Source organism: Rana temporaria, chromosome 1 (assembly GCF_905171775.1).
Source record: "Rana temporaria chromosome 1, aRanTem1.1, whole genome shotgun sequence".
Lineage (NCBI taxonomy): Eukaryota > Metazoa > Chordata > Amphibia > Anura > Ranidae > Rana > Rana temporaria.
The window spans coordinates 94062137-94082526 of record NC_053489.1 but is presented as its reverse complement, the minus strand read 5'-3'; the positions used below and the strand labels follow the sequence as shown (position 1 = coordinate 94082526).

General features: G+C 43.2%; 1 protein-coding gene across 2 annotated transcripts in view; it reads left to right on the top strand.

Annotated features, from left to right (window-relative positions):
- CMYA5 (cardiomyopathy associated 5) overlaps window positions 1–20390 on the top strand; it is a 92773-nt gene that overhangs the window by 8471 nt on the left and 63912 nt on the right. For both annotated transcript variants that reach the window (XM_040340580.1, XM_040340588.1), the window contains exons 3-5: window positions 6268–8120; window positions 12070–12165; window positions 16566–16799. In XM_040340580.1, coding sequence (XP_040196514.1) covers window positions 6268–8120; window positions 12070–12165; window positions 16566–16799 — 2183 coding nt within the window. The remainder of the gene's footprint in view (window positions 1–6267; window positions 8121–12069; window positions 12166–16565; window positions 16800–20390) is intronic.

The following is a 20390-nucleotide window of genomic DNA, read 5'->3' as shown; positions in this document are numbered from 1 at the left end:
GTGCAGAGGTTTTGGCACCACCAGTCTCCTAGTGCAGGGGTTCTGGAGCCACCAATCTCCTAGTGCAGGGGTTCTGGCACCACCAATCTCCTAGTGCAGGGGTTCTGGCACCACCAATCTCCTAGTGCAGGGGTTCTGGCACCACCAATCTCCTAGTGCAGGGGTTCTGGCACCACCAATCTCCTAGTGCAGAGGTTCTGGCACCAATCTCCTAGTGCAGGGGTTTTGGAGCCACCAATCACCCTAATCACCCTTTACCGCACAAATTCCCCCTACTTCCCTGGCTCCCCCCTTCCCCCTGCAGTGCTAACCGCTTCCCTCCTCTCCCGACAGCTGTTGCTTCAAGGATGTTTTAGGATGAGTGGAGGAAGGGGCCGGTAAATATGTAATTAACCATCCCCTTCCCTTTTTAAATTAACATTGTGAGTGATCAGTAGTGTGTGTTTGAGCTTTGGGGTGCACACCCTAATGCAATAGACTGCGCACACCTATGCTCCTAGTGCAGGGGTTTTGGCACCACCAGTCACCTAGTGCAGGGGTTCTGGCACCACCAATCTCCTAGTGCAGGGGTTCTGGCACCACCAATCTCCTAGTGCAGGGGTTCTGGCGCCACCAATCTCCTAATGCAGGGGTATTGCCGCCACCAATCTCCTAGTGCAGGGGTTCTGGCACCACCAATCTCCTAGTGCAGGGGGTCTGGCGCAACCAATCTCCTAGTGTAGAGGTTCCTAAACTTTCTAATCTGAGCAACTAAATAAGAAAATTGTTATCATACTGTGACCCAAAAATAGATTTTTTTAGGGCTTGTTTCATTTGCATTAACCCTCTGAGGAGCTATCCACAGTGGATTTATTTTCAGAGAGCATTTGGCAGTCAGTAAGGCCTCCTCACCGCCTATTTTAGTCCCTAAAAAGCCATAGCACTGTGCTGCAGCCAGCGGCGTGGCCCAATTCCCTTGAATGGGTGATATTGGTTGGATGGTACTGCCTGTCAAATGCGACAGGGGGGTCATTTGGTCTTGTGCCATTATGCAAAACATTGCAGCTGCTGTATGTGTATACCCTTTTATGGTTGCCTTTGCAGCTTGGGGGGGTTGGGGGGGGGGGGGTTAGGAAGAGAGGTAAAAATGTGGCATATCTGGCTGTATTTTTGCAAGCTTGTAGTAAAGCCAAGAGGTATAAAATCTTAATTGTACTTCTTTTAGCAATAGAAATTTGCAACTAGTTTTGGGTCTCCTCACCTATTCATCTTACAATCTTGATAGGTAAATGCCTCCTGCCTCCCACCTTCCATGTGCTCTATCCTCTATATATGTCTGTGCTGTCATTCATAGTCAGTGGGGGTTAAAAATGGAGGGTGCAAAAACTGGTGCAACTCTGCATAGCAACCAATAAGTTTCCAAGTTTTATTATCAAAGCTTGAGGGTACTTTCACACTGGAGCAGCGGGTCCGTTGGCGGTAACGCGCTGATAGTTTTAGTGGCGTTTTAGCAGTGCTTTTCGGCCGATAGCGGGGTGCTTTTAACCCCCACTAATGGTCGAAGGGGTTTATAGCGCCTGTGTTGGGCCGCTTCCGAATCGATTTTCAGGCACTTTAGAAGAGCTGCCCATTCATTCCAATGGGCAGGGATGGTTTAGGAGCGCTGTATACAGTGCTCCCACACCACCCCAAAGATGCTGCTTGCAGGACTTTTTTCCCGTCCTGCAAGTGCACCGCCCCAGTGTGAAAGCACTCAAGCTTTCACACTGGGGAGGCATGAGAGGCAGTTTTCAGGTGCTTTACAGGTGCTATTTCAGTGTGAAAGTAGCCTTATTGAACAAGCTGAAGTTTGAAGCTGATTGGCTACCATGCACAGCTGGACCAAATTCTGAGTGCTCCAGTTTTAGTAAATCTACCCCAGTGTGCTTTGACTCTCCGTTGATCTGCTACTCAAGTGGCGACCCACCCTAAGCTTGTCCATGACCCGATTTGGGTCCATACCCACAGTTTAAGAAAGATGTAAAGTTGAAAAAAAAATGACTTAATTCTCCCATCCACAAATTTGAGGTGGATGGGGAATCCTCCCTGCTGTGTCATTGTATTATGACAGCAGGGAGACTTCACCACTCTCAGAATACATAGATCAGGACTGGTTATATCCTGCAGCCTGATCGACAGAAAATTCTCAAGCAGGGCAGTTGTACAGAAGTTGATCGTTAGATCGACTTCTCTGCAGCCACATTGCACAATTATGGATCGAAATTCAGCTGGTCCCTGATTAACAGGCTGAATTTCGATCCATCTATGGGCAAATTTATGCTCTTATCGAACTGAAAACTTAAAGGCAAAGTTTAGTTGTAGTAAAACTTCCACAATGCTCCTTGTAGCCAAACACCATCTATAATTTTGCCTAGGTATTGAATAAAATAAAGCATATCAGGATGCAGGTTTTTTTTACACATGGCAAAAAAGAGGTACTTTTTATTTTAGAATAGTATTCTCTTACATGCACGTGTTTGCATAACAGAAATAAAATGCTCCCGTGCTCCTGTGTTGCTTAGAAAGAAGAAGAAAAAGGGACTCTTCTCTTGGCTAGATTCTATAGATGTGGTGCACAACCGCCTTTCTGCCCTCTTGGGAATGTAGGAATCCTTAAGCAAACTACAAAACAACAAAGAAAAAATAGTAACAACATGTTAGCTATTTCAAGATGTTATGTGGTTTGGAGGCGCTCTCACCTGCATTTCTAGATATGTTTGTGCATGACATGCATTCCTGAGCATCCAGTTGTTACTATTTCTTCTTAATAAAATTGATTTATGGTAATGCACTAGGTTGGTGTGACCTCTACTTTGTTGTTTCGTGATGTGTTTGTATGAGTCAGCTAGCAGTAAGTGAATTTAAACTTAAAGAGGAGGTTTGTGAAAAAAGAAATTAAAAGCCAGCAGCTACACATACTGCAGCTGCTGGCTTTTAATAAATGGACACTTACCTGTCCTGGAGTCCAGCGATGTCGGCAGTAGGGTTCCCAGTGTGAAGCCGAAAGGCTACACTGCTGCCGCCATTGCGGGTAAGGGAACCTGGCAGTGTAGCCTTTCGGCTTCACGCCGGGAACCCTACTGCGCATGGGCGTGGCCCAGCTCCTCTCTCCTATTAGCCTGGCGGCCAGGGGAGGGGGTAAAGGGAGCCCTGCAGTGACGTCACTGCCACGTCACGGCCGTGGCCAGACTCCCGGAAGTGGGAAAGGATACCTGTCCTGTCCCCCTTCCCCCCGAAAGGTGGCAAATATGGCACCAGAGGGGGGGAGGAATCCAATGAGCAGAAGTTTAGGGTGGAGCTCCGCTTTAAAGTGAGTTTAAAAATGCTAAAATAGGTATAATGGATAAAAAGGTTAAAAACATTGTTTTGTCTTTAACAAATTGCAGATGGGATGGCCCACTTGGTCTTTTCCTGATGTGACTCTTCTATATTTCTTTATTGTGGTTTGCATAGCTCCCAAATGTCCCTCATTTGGAGGGACTGTCCCTCTTTTGAGACCAAACCTCCCTGTCTCTGGCCTCAGTTGTCCCTCTTTTTGGTCTGATGTGTACATCTCTATACAAAATCTCTATATAACTACATCTGTTATTTTAAAAAGCCCATATAAAGGAAAATAGAGGTCAGAAAAGCACTTGTGTGGTTTAGCCAATCATTTTCTGCATATTAGATCTTTGTGGACCCTGTAACTGGTGCTTTGGCAAGGATGTGTCCTTTGCCTACATATTGAGTGCTAGGTAGGTGTCCCTCTTTATCGTTTCAGAAAGTTGGGAGGTATGGGTTTGCATTTGCTCTATGCCTATTAACATAGAATAGTAAGAAAATTCTGGCCTCTTAATCATTTTGTTTCAAGGTTGGTTTTGAACTTTCCTCCTGCTAGTTTAGTCATTCCCCTGTGTTCTCGATCTTAGCTTCCTATTAAAAGTATTGCCTGGCAGAAGCTCATTCACGCCCTTAAAGTGGTTCTGAAGCCTAAACATTTTTTACCCTAATGCATTCCCTGCATTAAGGTAAAAAATGTTTAGGTCCTCACTTGATCAGGGCTGTTCCCATCTGTAGTGGTTACCTTCTCCACCCGCTCTCACAGGCTTTGGTGAGGCAGGGACAGCCAATGGCCCCTGCTGCTATCAGTCAAATACTGGGAGCGGGGCCAGGGCTCTCTGTGTCTACGAGATCAAGCCCACACAAGTAGCACTCAGAAGGGAGCAGCAGCCAGGAATGCAATGATGCCTACCGCATCTGGTGAGTAAAAATCCTTATTTAAGTTCTTGTAGGCTCTCCTAATTTGTTTTATCCTCTAGACCTTTCACCATTTGTGTTACCTGTCTCTAGACCTGTATTATCTTATCAATATCTTTTTGTTAGTAAGGTCTCCAGAATGGGTCATAGTATTCTAAGTGAAGTCGAACTCAAGATCTCTATAGGGGAATCAGGACTTCATTCCTTCTGCTGGTGATTCCTCTGATGATGGCACTCCAGAATTATATGCACTTTCCCACTGTATGGTTACACTGTTTGCTCATTTTAAAAATATATTAAATAATAAAAACACACACACACACTATTGTAGTTCTTATCAACACTGTACCCCTTTATGAGAAAATAATTTTCCCCATAATCTGACCTTAAAGGGGTTGTAAACCTTTTTGTTTTTTCACCTTAATGCATCCTGTGCATTAAGGTGAAAAAACACCTCACTGTCACTGGCCCCCCCGAGCCCCCGTTTTACTTACCTGAGCCCCAAATCTCCGTGGAAGCGATCCCACGTTGCTTTCTCCCAGCTCCCGTCGGCTCTTCATTGGATGATTGATAGCAGCGCAGCCATTGGCTCCTGCTGCTGTCAATCACATCAATGACGGGGCTGAGTCATACACTTGGCGGCTATGGCCGCAGAGTGTATCACACGGGAGCGTGCCCGCAAGGTAACCCTCTCGGGAGAGAGCTTCCCAGAGAGGGTTAGCTCTTGCGGGGAGGAGCCGAGAGAGCCGCCGTGGGACCCCAGAAGAGGACGATCGGGGCCACTCTGCACAGTGGAGGTAAGTATGATATTTTTTTTTAACCCGAATCTTCAGTGTCACTTTAAATGATTTCCGCAGGGACCAGCCAAATTTCCCTGTATGGGTGGACCTGTTTGAGACCAGTTGATCTACTGATTGATTGCTCATGAACAGGCTTGCTGAAAATTTTGGGTTTAATCAGTGCTACAGCAATGATCAGTTAATTCGGATAGTGGAGGCAGGGCAGCCATCAGAAATTTTGGGGCCCCTTACACAGCTTTAGGTCCAATGTCATTGGATTTTAGAAGTTCACTGATTTCTAAAACCAAAATTCAGAGTCAGCTAAACATATTGCATATTTATGGTACAAATGTGTATAACTTCAATTCTCCCTTTAAAAGAGGGGTCTATAGCATTAATGTTGTTACTTTATGGCCATTCCCATACTAATAAAAACTCTTGGATTAAAAAAAAGAAAAAAGTTTTGTATTAGGTTTGTGTAGACAGATGGTGCAGACCATTTACCGTGCAGTATTTTGTCTACAGTTTTCTATGCATTGCCTGCTCTAAAAGTCAGTTGATCTCCCTGATGAGCACAAGTTACTTGTGCATTTTATATTTCTAAAAACATACAGAGCACCATGAACTTATTCCCATGAGAAATGCAAATGCCTGACGGTCATCCTGCATTTTCTAGTAGTCCCCTTCATATTAGCTCTGAGTTCTGTAAGTGAAACATATAGGAATGGTTCTGATCTAAAAAAAGTAATTTTTGCAGGTCAAAACTGCAACCAACAACAACCAAGAACTGCATAAACTTTAAACATAGCACCATACGCATTGTAAATATGCAATGCAGACAAGCAGATCACTTTTTTATTCTAAAAAGGTCAGTGTTGTCCAATTTAAAAGGGTTGTAAATGTTCATTTTATATTTTCTAAATAGGTTCCTTTAAGTTAGTGCATTGTTGGTTAACTTACCTTTTCCTTGGATTTCCCTTCTAAATGTTTTTTAAGTGGCGTGACTCCCATGGGCGTCTTTTCCCAGAAGTGGGTGCAAATACCTGTCTTAGACCGGTATCTGCTCCCCCCTCCCCCCTGAAAGGTGCCAAATGTGACACCAGAGGGGGGAGGGTTCCGAAAAGAGGAAGTTACATTTTTGGGTGGAACTCCGCTTTAACTCCATGGGTCAATTAAAGAATTTACATAGTATGTTCCGGATAGCCTTTACAACAACTTTATTCTTATCTTTTAGAGCCTGAAAAAATAGAAAAGGACCCTGCGTTAAATCATGAACGTGCAACTTCTGCATCTTGTCCGGTAAAGGATTTGCAAGACAAGACAACCACGAAGACAGTGAAACAACCACAAGTTACAAATGCCAATGTTATAAATGCCAGAAAATATAAAGGACGTATTCCACAGTCATTAGTTGAAAAAAAAGCTGAAATAGTATCTAGTCAGCATGACATTGAAAAATATCCATCGTATGTTATTGAAGACTTAAGCAGTGTTTTAGAAAACATAGCTAAACTATGTAATCCATCAAAAGATGAGTTGTCCCAAGAAAACGAGCCACCTAGCACACAATCAAATGTGTTCAGTATTGTTTCAGATGGCTCAGAGATTTTAAACATCCTGGCTCCAGATCTTATATCAACAGCTGACCAAGATGCAAGTGAGGAGATGCAAGACAGATTGGAATACCTTGAAGAAAACCCCATGCTTATGCGAAAACAGATTTTAGATGAAGATGATACACAACCGGATACCATACCTGATGAGCTCGATCAGAAACATAACAAAACAGTAGAAGAAGAAAATGTGACACCTTCCGATAAACCTGCTCTTGACATAGATTATTTTGAAAAGTTTACTTTGATTGACACCAAAATACCTATTGATACTGAATTAAAAACATTAATCCAAGAGCTTGACGTAGGCCATGACACAAGAATAGAAAATGGTCTTTCTGTTGAAAGAAAACCATCTCCCGAAGAGGACTTCTATCTGCTGCATAATCTGGATGAATCTTTCTATGGCGTGTCCTTCGAGAACTTGTCACACCATGGAGCTGGTCCACCATCACACCTAGATGAAGATAAATACCATCAAGATAAGGAGGTGAAGAAAACAAATGGAGCAACCTTATTTAATCCAGATGAAGGTGTACTGACCAAATCGTTCCTTTTCCCAACTTCTTACCCAATAAACCCAGAGCTTTTAGAGGAGCCTCCTGCTTTGTCTTTTCTTTATACAGATCTTTATGAAGAAGCAAGAGGATCGAAAACAAAACAAGAGCATGACCGCTCAGATGCAGAAAGTACCACTTCTCTAGACTCATTTCATAGCAGAATTTCAGACGATGATGGCACTGGAATCTATTTTGAAAAGTTTAATCTGAAAGATGAGATCCTAGCTGGTGATGACCAATCTGACGAAGAAGAGTTTTACAGCGATGAGGGCAGTGAAGAGGAACAATATTTAAGCTATGAACTTTTGCCCAAAGAAAATCTGGAATCTGAAGCTACGAAAGATAAAGAAGACGCACCATCCGCTTTTTCAAAAATACCTACAAGGGAGACGCCAACAAGGGATCTTCCTGTTTCACTACAACATGAAATAGATACTATGACTTTGTTACAGGAAAGCGTTAATAACAGGGAAAACGTTGACACTATAATAATAGAAGCACCAAAACCTCACTTTACAAAACAGAAATATATTTCAGATGAGGAAGAAGTTGATGAGACCCTGGACTACGTCATCATTTCTCCAGATGACCTCGATGAGGATGACGTTTCTTTGAAGGAAATCACATTTGAAGATCAAGATTCTTTAGAACGTGGGAGTGACTTATTCCTGGATTCTGTACAAGAGGCCACACAAGAACAGGAAAATTCTGGCTTTGTGGTTATTGACCAGGAGATGCCACAAGATGATGTATCTAAGGAGGTATTTGAAACTTCTCTAGAAGAAGATAAAAAGGCTCTGATTGACACTTTCTGCAACACTTGTAAGATTCCCATAGTGGCTATTGATAAAGTTTTTGGCGATCACAAAAATCATGATGTTACAACTTTGGAAAATGCTGTGAATTCAATGACGGTAAGTCTTTACTCTTAAAAAAAATGCATATAATGGTATAAAAGTTTGCAAGATTAAAGGGGATGTAAAGGTTATTTTTTTTATTTTCTAAATAGGTTCCTTTAAGCTAGTGCATTGTTGGTTCACTTACTTACTTACTTTCTTCTTTGTTTTCTTTGTCTGAATTTCTCACTTCCTGTTCCTCCTCAGTAAGCTGTTCTAAATGACTTTCCACCACTCAAATGATTGGGGCAAGCTTACTGAGGAGAAACAGGAAGTGAGAAATTCAGACAAAGAAAAAAAACATTTAGAGGGGAAATCGAAGGAAAAGGTAAGTGAACCAACAATGCACTAGCTTAAAGGAATCTATTTAGAAAATAAAAAACAAACCTTTACAACCCCTTTAACTGTTTGAGTTAAACAATAAAAAAGGGTGTCACTTAAATATCAAACTTTTTGCTTTCATTGATGACTAACATGGTTTATTTTTTCGTTGCTACTCTGAGAGCCGGTTCACACTGGGGCGGCACGACTTCGGGGGCGACTCGGCAAGTCGTCCTGAAGACGACTTCAGAGGCGACTTGCAAAATGACTTCTGTATAGAAGTCAATGCAAGTCGCCCCGAGTCGCCCCCGAAGTCGTACAAGAACCTTTTTCTAAGTCGGAGCGACCTGTGTTGCTCCTATTAGAACGATTCTGGTGAATAGAATGCGATGCGACTTGTCAGGGGGCTGAGTCGCCTGACGAGTCACCCCAGTGTGAACCGGGTCTTACAGATGCCATACCCCATGATGACTAATTTGTACACTTTGTTTTCTAAGCTTCCTCAGTTACTAATAAACAACAATAAATTAAATCTGTGTAGAGATAAATATTTAGTCTGCCTTTACTAACCTCCTCCTAAAATGCTAGTTGCCTGGAATCCTCTGCATGCAGTACTTTTTGAGCCACTCAACCAGAACAAGAATGCACCAAATCAATTTAAATATTTGTTGAAAATTGCGTGACACTGGCAAGAAAAAGGAGGTGAATCCCTTGGATATAACTGTTTTTCGGCTGTAATTTCCCATAAAATGTGATCTGATCCCCATCTAAATTACAGCAATAGACAAACAATGGGCCAAATCCTCAAAGATCCTGCCTAACTTAGCTTTTCCCATTTAAGTTACACTGCCTTAAAATTTCTACCTAAGTGCCTGATCCACAAAGCACTTACCTAGAAATTTCAGGCCGTGTAACTTAAATTCTCCCGGCGCAAGGCGGTCCTCTTCTCCAGGGGGCGATTACAATTTAAATGAGGCGCGCTCCCGCGCCGGACGTACTGCGCATGCCCGTGACGTCATTTTTCCCGACGTGCATCGCGTGTTTTTACGATACGCCGAGCTTTGAGGATCGCGCCGGGTTAAAAAATTGCGACGGGTTAAAAAAAAGATACGGCGAAAAAAAAAATCAAATTTAAAAAAAAATTGCGGCGATCGAAAAAAAGTTCTGTTTTTACAAGGTGTAAACAGTTTACACCTTGTAAAAGCAGCCCTAATTTTACGTATGCAAACGTAAACTTACGCAGAAAAAACAAAGCTGAAAAGCTTTGTGGATCTCCGTAAGTCCTCATTTGCATACGCAAAGCGGCATTTCAATGCGAAATGCCCCCAGCGGCGGATGCGGTACTGCATCCTAAGATCTGACAGTGTAAGTGTCTTACAGATGTCAGATCTTCTGCCTATCTTTGGAAAACTGCTTCTGAGGATCAGTTCCAAAGATAGGCACAGGGATACGCAGGCTGAACAGCAGTTCCGCCTGCGTATCCCTTTTGAGGATTTGGCCCAATATGCTTAATCTGATAACACACAAGCAATTCAAATTTCACGTGTCTTTATTAAACACACCCATCAATTATTCACAGTGCTAGAGGTAAACATAACTGAACCCTTATGCCACGTACACACGATCGGAAATTCTGACAAGAAAACCATGGATTTTTTTCTGACGGAATGTTGGCTCAAACTTATGTTGCTTACACACGGTCACACAAATGTGGAAAAGTGGAAATAGATGGACAGCCGCACTCCAGAGGAACTTGAAGAAGTAGAGGCAGATCCACAAAGAGAGTACGCCGGCGTATCTACTGATACGCCGGCGTACTTTCAAATTTCCTGCGTCGTATCTTTGGTTTGAATCCTCAAACCAAGATACGATGGCATCTGGGTTAGATCCGACAGGCGTATGGCTTCGTACGCCTTCGGATCTTAGATGCAATACTTTGGTGTCCGCTGGGTGGAGTTCTCTACGTTTTCCGCGTCGAGTATGCAAATTAGCTATTTCCGACGATCCATGAATGTACGCGCGGCCTTCGCATTCTCTTACGTCTCTAGTTGGCTTTTTCCGGCGTATAGTTAAAGCTGCTGTTTTTGCGGCGTATAGTTAGACTTGCCATGTTAAGTATGGCTGTCGTTCCCGCGTTTCATTAGAATTTTTTTTTTTTTTTGCGTAAGTCATCCTCGAATCGGGATGGACGTAATTCACGTCTATGTTAAAAAAAATTATGTCCTTGCGACGTCATTTAGCGCAATGCACAGAGGGAAATTTAGGGACGGCGCATGCGCAGTTCATTTGGCGCGGGGACGCGCTTCATTTAAATGAAACACGCCCCCTAATCGCCGATTTGAATTACGCGCCGTTACGCCGCCAGAGATAGACTACGCCGCTGTAACTTACGGCGCAAAATCTAAGGATTCGAACTAAAGCCAGGTAAGGTACGGCGGCGTAGCGTATCTCTGATACGCTGCGCGGGTGCAGATCTCTGTGGATCTGCCCGCGTAGTCTTTATTAATAAAAGATGGACATGCAAATACAAAAATACAGTCACATGAGGGGACAGCCAACGCGTTTCACACTCAGTTAATGCTTAGTCATGGCTAAGCACTAACTGAGTGCGAAACGCGTCGGCTGTCCCCTCATGTGACTGTATTTTTGGATTTGCATGTCCATCTTTTATTAATAAAGACTACTTCTTCAAGTTCCTCTGGAGTGCGGCAGTCCATCCATTTCCACTTTTCCATGTTTGCCTTGTGCATTGCCAGCACCTTGGACTCCTGAGAGGTTCCTCAAATTGCCTGCAAAGACCTACCTGGAGCGGTGACCCCCTCCCTTTGGTCACACAAATGTGGTCGGAGATTCCGACCGTCAAGAACACGGTGACGTACAACACTACGACGAGCTGAAAAAAATGAAGTTCAAGTTCAATTTAGAAGATCCTTAGCTCATTAGTACCCCTGTACAGCAGATCCCCAGCTCATTGGTGCCCTTGTTTTGCAGATTCCCAGCTCACTAATACCCCCAGCTCTGCTGTTGCTCCACTTAGTAGTAACCTGCTGATCTCCCACTCAGCAGTAACTCCCAGCTCTGCTGATCCCCCACTCAGCAGTAACTCCCAGCTCTGCTGATCCCCCACTCAGCAGTAACTCCCAGCTCTGCTGATCTCCCACTCAGCAGTAACCCCCAGCTCTGCTGATCCCCCACTCAGTAGTAACCCCCAGCTCTGTCCAATGTCACATTTTGAAGCAAGTGTAAACAATCCCTTAGCAAAGTGTATTTTCACTTAGCTTAGTGAGTGAGTTGAAGCTGAGCTAACTTCAATCATCCAATCAGTGCAGGCAAAAATATTTTAAATGTTTCCTTGCAAATGATTGGGTATGCTTTGCAAAGTGAATTTTTCTTTTTTTTTAGCTTAACTTCAATCAGAGAGTTAGGTGGGCATTTACAAATTTGCAAAGTGAGCATGCTCTGCCCCTTCAGTAAATCAACTCCATTATGTCACAAAGTGATCTATGCAGTACTTCATCATGAATAGGCTGTGCCAGGAATTAAGTACATTGCTAACGTTGCCTTACATTCATATGTATACACAGTTGGTTAAAAACGTTAAAATATACACATTTATATGAAAAACCAACATATTTTATGCTTCCAGAGTAATTTGGAGAAACTGCTAGAGAAGCTGCAAGAAAGTTCCTTGAAAACTGAAGAATTTGTTCCCAGGGTGGAAGCGTTGTTTAATGAAGTTGAAGTAAGTGTCTGATCATTTGACATATTTTTATTGGAACAAATGTAGCTGGGATAAGAACAGCTGTATCTGCAAAAGTAGGTTTGGGTATTATCCTGAACTGATGGAAATAAGAAACAAGCTAATAGATTCATCTCTTCTCTTTTTATTCACAATGAATGGTTGAGAGGAGCTTTCAACTCCAGTGCCGTATATTACTATATCTATAGATCTTGGGCTAGATTCACATAGATTATCGGATCTTTAGATCCGCATAATCTATGTGATTTACGTTCCGCCGGTGCAATTTATCGAGGCCAGTGCAGTATTCACAAAGCACTTACCTCGAAAATAGCACCGTCGGATCGTAACTCCCCCGGCGGAATTCAAATTCCGCGGCTAGGGGGAGTGTACAATTTAAATCAGGCACGTTCCCGCGCCGATGGCGAAATTTCCCAGTGCGCATGCTCCAAATGACGTCGCTAGGACGTCATTGTTTTCGGCGGCTACGTAAATTCCGGCCATCCGTATTCCCGATCGACTTACGCAAACGACGTAAAAATTTGAATCTCGGCGCGGGAACGACGGCCATACTTAACATTAGCTACCCCTCATATAGCAGGGGTAACTGTCCGCCGGAAAAAGCCGAGCGCAAACGATGTTAAAAAAAAGCGAAGGGCGGGCGTTTGGATTTGAATCTGCGGTTCTCCTCATTTGCATATCCGACGCGTAAAAAACCGCGACGACACCTGGCGGCCGGCGGTAGATTGCAGCCTAAGATCCGACTGGTGTAAGGCACTTACACCAGTCGGATCTAAGGGAGATCTATGCGGAACTGATTCTTATGAATCAGTCGCATAGATCCGACCGTCGGATCTCAGAGATACGACGGCGGATCAGGAGATCCGCCGTCGTATCTCTTCATGAATCTGGCCCCTTGGGTCTACCTATATTTAAAAATGGATCAAAGTCTTTACCAAGTAACTATAGACCTGTTAGTTTAACGTCTATATTTGGGAAGATACTGGAGAGTTTAATAAAAGATCACATAGGGGGGGAGTACAACTGGGGGGGTCTGTAGTGGAGAAGGATCTGGGGGTTTTAGTTGATCATAAGCTCAATAATGGCATGCAATGCCAAGCTGCGGTTTCCAAAGCGAGCAAAGTCCTTTCTTGTATTAAGAGAGGTATGGACTCCAGAGACAGAGATATAATTTTGCCCCTGTACAAATCATTAGCAAGACCTCATCTGGAATATGCAGTTCAGTTTTGGGCACCAGTTCTCAAAAAGGACATCGGAGAACTGGAGAAAGTGCAGAGAAGGGCAACCAAACTGATAAGAGGCATGGAGGAGCTCAGCTATGAGGAAAGATTAGAGGAACTGAATTTATTCACTCTTGAGAAGAGGAGAATAAGGGGGGATATGATCAACATGTACAAATATATAAGAGGTCCATACAGTGAACTTGGTGTTGAGTTATTCACTTTACGGTCATCACTGAGGACAAGGGGGCACTCTTTACGTCTAGAGGAAAAGAGATTTCACCTCCAAATACGGAAAGGTTTTTTCACAGTAAGAGCTGTGAAAATATGGAACAGACTCCCTCCAGAGGTGGTTCTGGCCAGCTCAGTAGATTGCTTTAAGAAGGGTCTGGATTCTTTCCTAAATGTACAGAATATAACTGAGTACTAAGATTTGTAGGTATAGTTGATCCAGGGTAAATCCGATTGCCTCTCGGGGGATCAGGAAGGAATTTTTTTCCCCTGCTGTAGCAAATTGGATCATGCTCCGCTGGGGTTTTTTGCCTTCCTCTGGATCAACTGTGGGTATGGAGTTGGGTGTATAGGATTTTACTGTGTTTTTTTATTTTGTTTTTTGTGGTTGAACTGGATGGACTTGTGTCTTTTTTCAACCTGACTAACTATGTAACTATGTAACTATGTAACTATGTAACATAGACGAGTTCTTGCTGGAAAATAAATATTTTAAGTAACAGACAGCTTGGGGCAGATCCTCGTACAGCGGCGCATTTATGCGCCGGGCATAGCGTATCTAAGATACACTACGCCGCCGTAACTTACTTTTTTTTTAATCCACAAAGAATCCGCGCCGTAAGTTACGGCGGCGTAGTGTATCTTTGGCGGCGTAATGGCGTGGAATTCAAATGGCTGTGATGGGGCCGTGTTTTATGTAAATACGTCGTGACCCGACATAAAGAACGTTTTTTTTAACTGCGCATGCGCCGTCCGTGGGGGTATCCCAGTGCGCATGCTCGAAAATAACCCGGAACAAGCCAATGCTTCCGACGGTGACGTCATTCTACGCAAATCCCTATTCGCGAACGACTTACGCAAACGACGTAAACATTTTTAAATTTCTACGTGGGAAGGACGGCCAGACTTAACATTGAGAACGCCTCATAACAGAAGCTTTAACTATACGCCGGAAAAAGCCGAACGCAAACGACGTAAAAAAATGCGCCGGCCGGTCGTACGTTCGTGGATCGCCGTAACGAGCTAATTTGCATACTCGACGCGGAATTCGCCGGAAACGCCACCTAGCGGCCACCGAAAAATTGCAGCTTAGATCCGACGGCGTACTAAGACGTACGCCTGTCGGATCTAGCCAAGATGCCGTTGTATCTTGTTTTGAGGATACAAAACAAAGATACGACGCGCAAAATTTGAAATTACGCGGCGTATCAAGAGATACGCTGGCGTAATACCTTTGTGGCTCTGCCCCCATGGATTCATGAAAGGCAGAAGTTGTCAGACAAACCTGATTTCTTTTTATGAGGCGGTAAGCAGTGGCAGCTGGTGGTATATTTTTTTTGGTGGGGGGGCGGAAAACAATTCAACCACACCACCCTCCCGTCCGATCAGTCAGATCACAGGTACCACCCCCTGCCAGGCCAGGCGGCCACGCCACCAGCCCCGCATTTACACCATCTAGGTTGTGGACAATGCTTCCTCCTGGTGCTTCACAGCAGCTTCCCCTGCATCTCCTCCCTCCTCCTCCTCCATGGCGGCCAATAGGATTGCTTCTCCTCTCGGGGCAATCAGGTGATTGGCCAGGAGGAGATTCAGGAAGACAATAGCGAATATTATTTCGCTTTTGTCTCACAACTGAGTGGGCTCAGGGTGCAGTGCTCTGCACCCTGAGCCCACCCTTTTTTGAAGCCTATTAGAGCCTCTAAAATCCATGTAATCCATGCGTCCGGTGTCCCGCATGTAGATTATGGAGCCGAATGCATGAATTAGGGAGGCGATGCCCCTGCGCCCTGTATGGACAGGCTGCTACTGTAGGTAAGTAAAACCTTGGACAGAGGTGTGGCTGTGAACATAGTATACTTGGATTTTGAAAAAGCGTTTGACACAGTCACACGGCTAATGTGTAAGGTAAAGTCTACAGGCTTGTAAAAAACAGTTTGTAAATAGATAGAAAACTGGCCAAAAAATCGTATTTAGATAATAGTGGTAATTGATTCTTACTCTGAATTGTCTAGGGTTGTTAGTGGTGTACCCCAAGGTTCAGTGTTGAGACCCTTCTTTTTAATATATTTTTAAATGATATTGGGTCTGGGATCAAAAGTACCATTTCAGTCTTTGCAGATGACACCAAGCTATGCAGTGGAATAATTTCTTTTCAGGATGTCTCCAATTTACAAGCCAAACTCAATGCACTGTTTGATTGGGCAACTGTGTGGCAAATGAGGTTTAATGTTGGGGGGTTAAGAATATGCATGCATCATAATAACTAGGGGGAGTACAACTGGGGGAATCCATAGTGGAGAAGGATCTGGGGGTTCTGGTAGATTATAAGCTCAATAATGGCATGCAATGCCAAGCAGTGGTTTCCAAAGCATGCAAAGTCCTTTCTTGTAATGAGAGAGGTATGGACAGTGCCTGCATGTACCCACGGCCACGAACATGTTGCTAATCAAGTCTTTCCAATGATGCAAATTTTTGTCTTTGGTCACCTTTGGAGAATGTTGGTCTAAACAGGGTTTCCAAACTTTTCAAACAAAGGGTCAGTTTTCTGTGCTTTAGAGTTTAGAAGGGCCGTATTGTGGCCAGCGGGAGGCAGAAAATGTACCGGGCCAGACATCAGTGAGAATAAATATGGCCTCAGGGTTGGTGGTCAGTAGAAGGAGGAGTTGTGCCCCTATTTGTAGGAGGAATAATATCCCATCATTGGTACCAGAGGAAGAAATAGTGTCCTCTGGTTGGCTGCCAGTAGGAGGAATAGTGCCTCATATCAGTGGGAGAAATGGTGCCCCAAGGGCCGTATTAAAAACTAGCAATGGGCCACATCTGGCCCTCGGGCCGCAGTTTGGCGACCCCTGGTCTAAAGTGACGCTTATGTTTCTGGGCGGATTAGGGGACTATGAGTATGATCAGTGACATGTTATACTATCTTTATAGAAAAACTGTACAGAAGGTGAGAAGAGTGTGACAGAACAGAATGAAAAGATGATAGAAAAAGTAATTGCCCAGCACAAGGAAAAGAGGGAGAGCTTTGAGGAAGTGAAGAAGATGAAGATGGACTATTTATATGACCAGATGGTCAGTTTCCAGCAAAATGTGGATACAGCAAAAGAAGTCCTGGAGAAAGCAGCCAAGGATCTGGATGAGCTGGATGCTATTGCTTTTCTGGCGGTAAGTCTTAAAAATGTGCCTTTTTAGAGGATTTAAAGGCTTGTGCAAGCAAAACCCATCAGTAGAATGCTAATTAAAAACATAAACAGACATAACAGTGTTTTGCCTGTTTGTACTCTTTTCTCCATATCTGTCAATCGCTGACCACATACGTTGTTATCCTTGATATCAGTAATAGTGCATTGTAATCCAATCACAGAGAACAGAAGGCAGCAGAATAACAATAAACTTGGCCACTTTAGTACTAAAATCTTAGAATGTTCATCTTCCAGACCTTGCTGTAAAAATCATTTGTTTCAAATAAGGGGAACTACAGCCGAGGAATACATTACACAATTTGAAAAATACATGTGAATTGTTTTACCTGCCAATATATTGTTCCATGTTCAGTCACTCTTGTGATTCACTTTTCCTTGTCACACTTTATAGCCAGCATAACTACACCACTATTTACTACTGCATCTTCCCATGTCACGTACTCACATTTTGGACCATGAACGTTCATTATAAACCTGGACTTAAATAAATTAAATTCTCTAAATTGAGGGTACAATAAAAAAAAACAATTGCAAATGTTTTACTGTTAAGTGTGAGACTTTAAAGTGATAGGAAACACACACTGTTTAATTTATATTGTCCCCTCTATTTCTATATGTGGATGATGGCACTGTAAATAAATTAATAAAAAAAAAAATGAAAGTACCTTTTTCCTAATCGATATACAGCTGTCACATGACCCAGATCTTTCCCAACCTGTCTGCAGGGAAACATAAGCAGGAGGAGCTTCTTGTCCTCTGTTGCTGGTTACATGTTTAAAATAAAATTAAAACAGTGTAAAATAAATTAATAATATCAATAAACTGTCTTACAAATATATCTTTGAAATCAAATCTTTATTACTTTGTGGAAATATCATGGTGTGGGCAGATTTCTGCCAGTCACAGTCTGTGTCATGCCCCTCCAGCCTGTGTCTTAGGATAAGAGGGAGGTGAAGTCTCTATTAATCTACATGTAATATCCCATCCCCATTCTGTTTAGCTGGTTAATGGGCATAGAGAAGGAGGGAAGAAGTGGTCTGTCATTAAACACTTAATCACCGCCCCATTGACGAAAGACGTCTACAAGGCGGTTCCTTAACTCTGGGAGGACGTCCATGGACGTCCTCCCAGAATCGCGCTCCCGCACGCCCCCTGGGGCGCGCACACGGGAATGTCTGTGACCGCCGTGTCCTCTGGACCCGGCGCATCACGTAAATCACCGCTGATAGCGGCGGTTTACCACGTGATCGCTCCGTCCAATGACGGAGCGATCACTTGTAAACAAACCGGCATTATGTGATGATGCCGGCTCCTCTCGGTACAGTGTGAGAGGAGAGGGGAGAGAGCGGATGCAGCACGAGTGCTGTGGGCTGGATCTGTGACAAATGCAGTCACAGATCCAGCCATCCATCCATCCCTGCCCCATACTAACAATACTCTGCTCCATACCCATACTGTGCAATACTCTGCAATACCCCACACTACTCTGCAATACCCCGCAATACTCTGCAATACCCCGCAATACTCTGCAATACCCCACACTACTCTGCAATACCCCACAATACTCTGCAATACCCCGTCGCCTATGGGCATTTTTAAGTAGCGAAGTTTGGCGCCATTCCACGAGCGTGTGCAATTTTGAAGGGTGACATGTTGGGTATCTATTTACTCGGCGTAACTTCATCTTTCACATTATGCAAAAGAATGAAGAAAAAATACAAAATTTGCTACATTTTATAAAAGAAACAAAGAAAATTTTTTTTTTTTTACAGAATTTTCAGTCTTTTTTCACTTATAGCGCAAAAAAATAAAAAACCCAACGGTGATTAAATACCACCAAAAGAAAGCTCTATTTGTGTGAAAAAAAGGACGAAAATTTCATTTGGGTACAGTGTTGTATGACTGAGTAATTGTGATTCAAATTGTGAGAGCACCGAAAGCTGAAAATTGGTCTGGTTATTAAGTGGGTTTACGTGCCTGGTAGTCAAGCGGTTAACCACTGTGTATAGACCCACATGTGTGACTCTATAGTCACATGGGCTGCTCAGATGTGATAGGGAGGAAATGCTCAGCATAGAAACTCACTGAAAACTGAGCATGTGCAGAGTTGCCACCACAGCTGCAAAATCCATAGCTGGATTAGGAACATGAACAGAAGGTGGAGATAGAGAGCAGCAGGATCAACCAGTTTTTTTTTTGTTTTTTTTTGCAGCATACAGAAAATTGATCTCTTAGTGACTGAGTGACTATGAACTAGGGCTTTTCATAATCGATTAGTTGACCGATTATTGTTTTGAATTATCGATTAATATTGATAAAAATCTCATAAAAAGTTTGGTGTATAATTTAGTTAATATGTAAAGTTTAAAAGAAGACAATTTATTCTTGAATATCTATACGCCGCGGCTCTCCGCAGCCTTTCTTGGACACATCACAGGTCCCATTAGACTGCGGGACCATTCACAAAGCGCAGAGTGACTTGCACATGCGCAGTGGTAAGCCAGTTTCCCTTAGTTAAGTTAACGGTGCCTGGACCCGAAGCTCATTGAAGAATTGGCTCGGGTGAGGACAGAGCTGGATCCCTGGACAAGTAAGTGTCCTTATAATAAGTCAGGGGCAGTATTTGTAGCTGCTGAATAGATTTTTTTTTTTGGGAGGAGAGTGAAGCTCCTCTTTAACCCGTTCCCTACCGAGTCATTGTAAAATGACGTCGGCGGGATCCCTCTGTCCCTCAGACTGGACGTCATATGACGTCCTTGCCTTCTCGGGAGGCTAGGGGGCGCAGATCCATGTCCTGTCAGCAGTGAGGAGACTGATGTGTGTTCCCAGTACAGAGGAACACACATTGATCTCCTCCCCTTGTGAGTCCCCCTCCCCCTACAGTTAGAACACACTTTAGGGAACATATTAACTCCTTAAGCGCCCCCTAGTGTTAACCCCTTCCCTACCAGACAGTCAGTGCAGTTTTATAGCACTAATCGCTGTATAAATGTGAATGGTCCCAAAAATGTGTTAAAAGTGTCCGATATGTCCGGTCACAATAACTAGTAAAAAAATAATAAAAAAATGCCATAAATCTATTCCCCTATTTTGTAGGTGCTAGAACTTTTCCTCAAACCGATCAAATACGCTTATTGCGATTTTTTTTTTTTTGTTGCCAAAAATATGTAGAAGAATACGTATCGGCCTAAACTGAGGAAACATTTTTTTTTTTAATTATGATATTTATTAAATCAAAAAGTAAAACATATTATTGCGTTTTTTTCAAAATTGTCGCTCTTCTTTTGTTTATAGCGCAAAAAAATAAAAACCGCAAAGGTGATCCAAAAGAAAGCTCTATTTGTGGGGAAAAAAGGGCGTAATTATTTTTTGGAAGCCACGTGCAATTGTCAAAGTACGACAGCGCTGAAAACTAAAAATTGGTCTGGGCAGGAAGGGGGTGAAAATGCCATAGTGGTTAAAGTAGTACAAAAGGCTGAAACTTTTTTGTATAAATATAAAAGTTTTAAATATAATGCAAGATACTGGTAAACTTTTACTTAAGATTTCAACT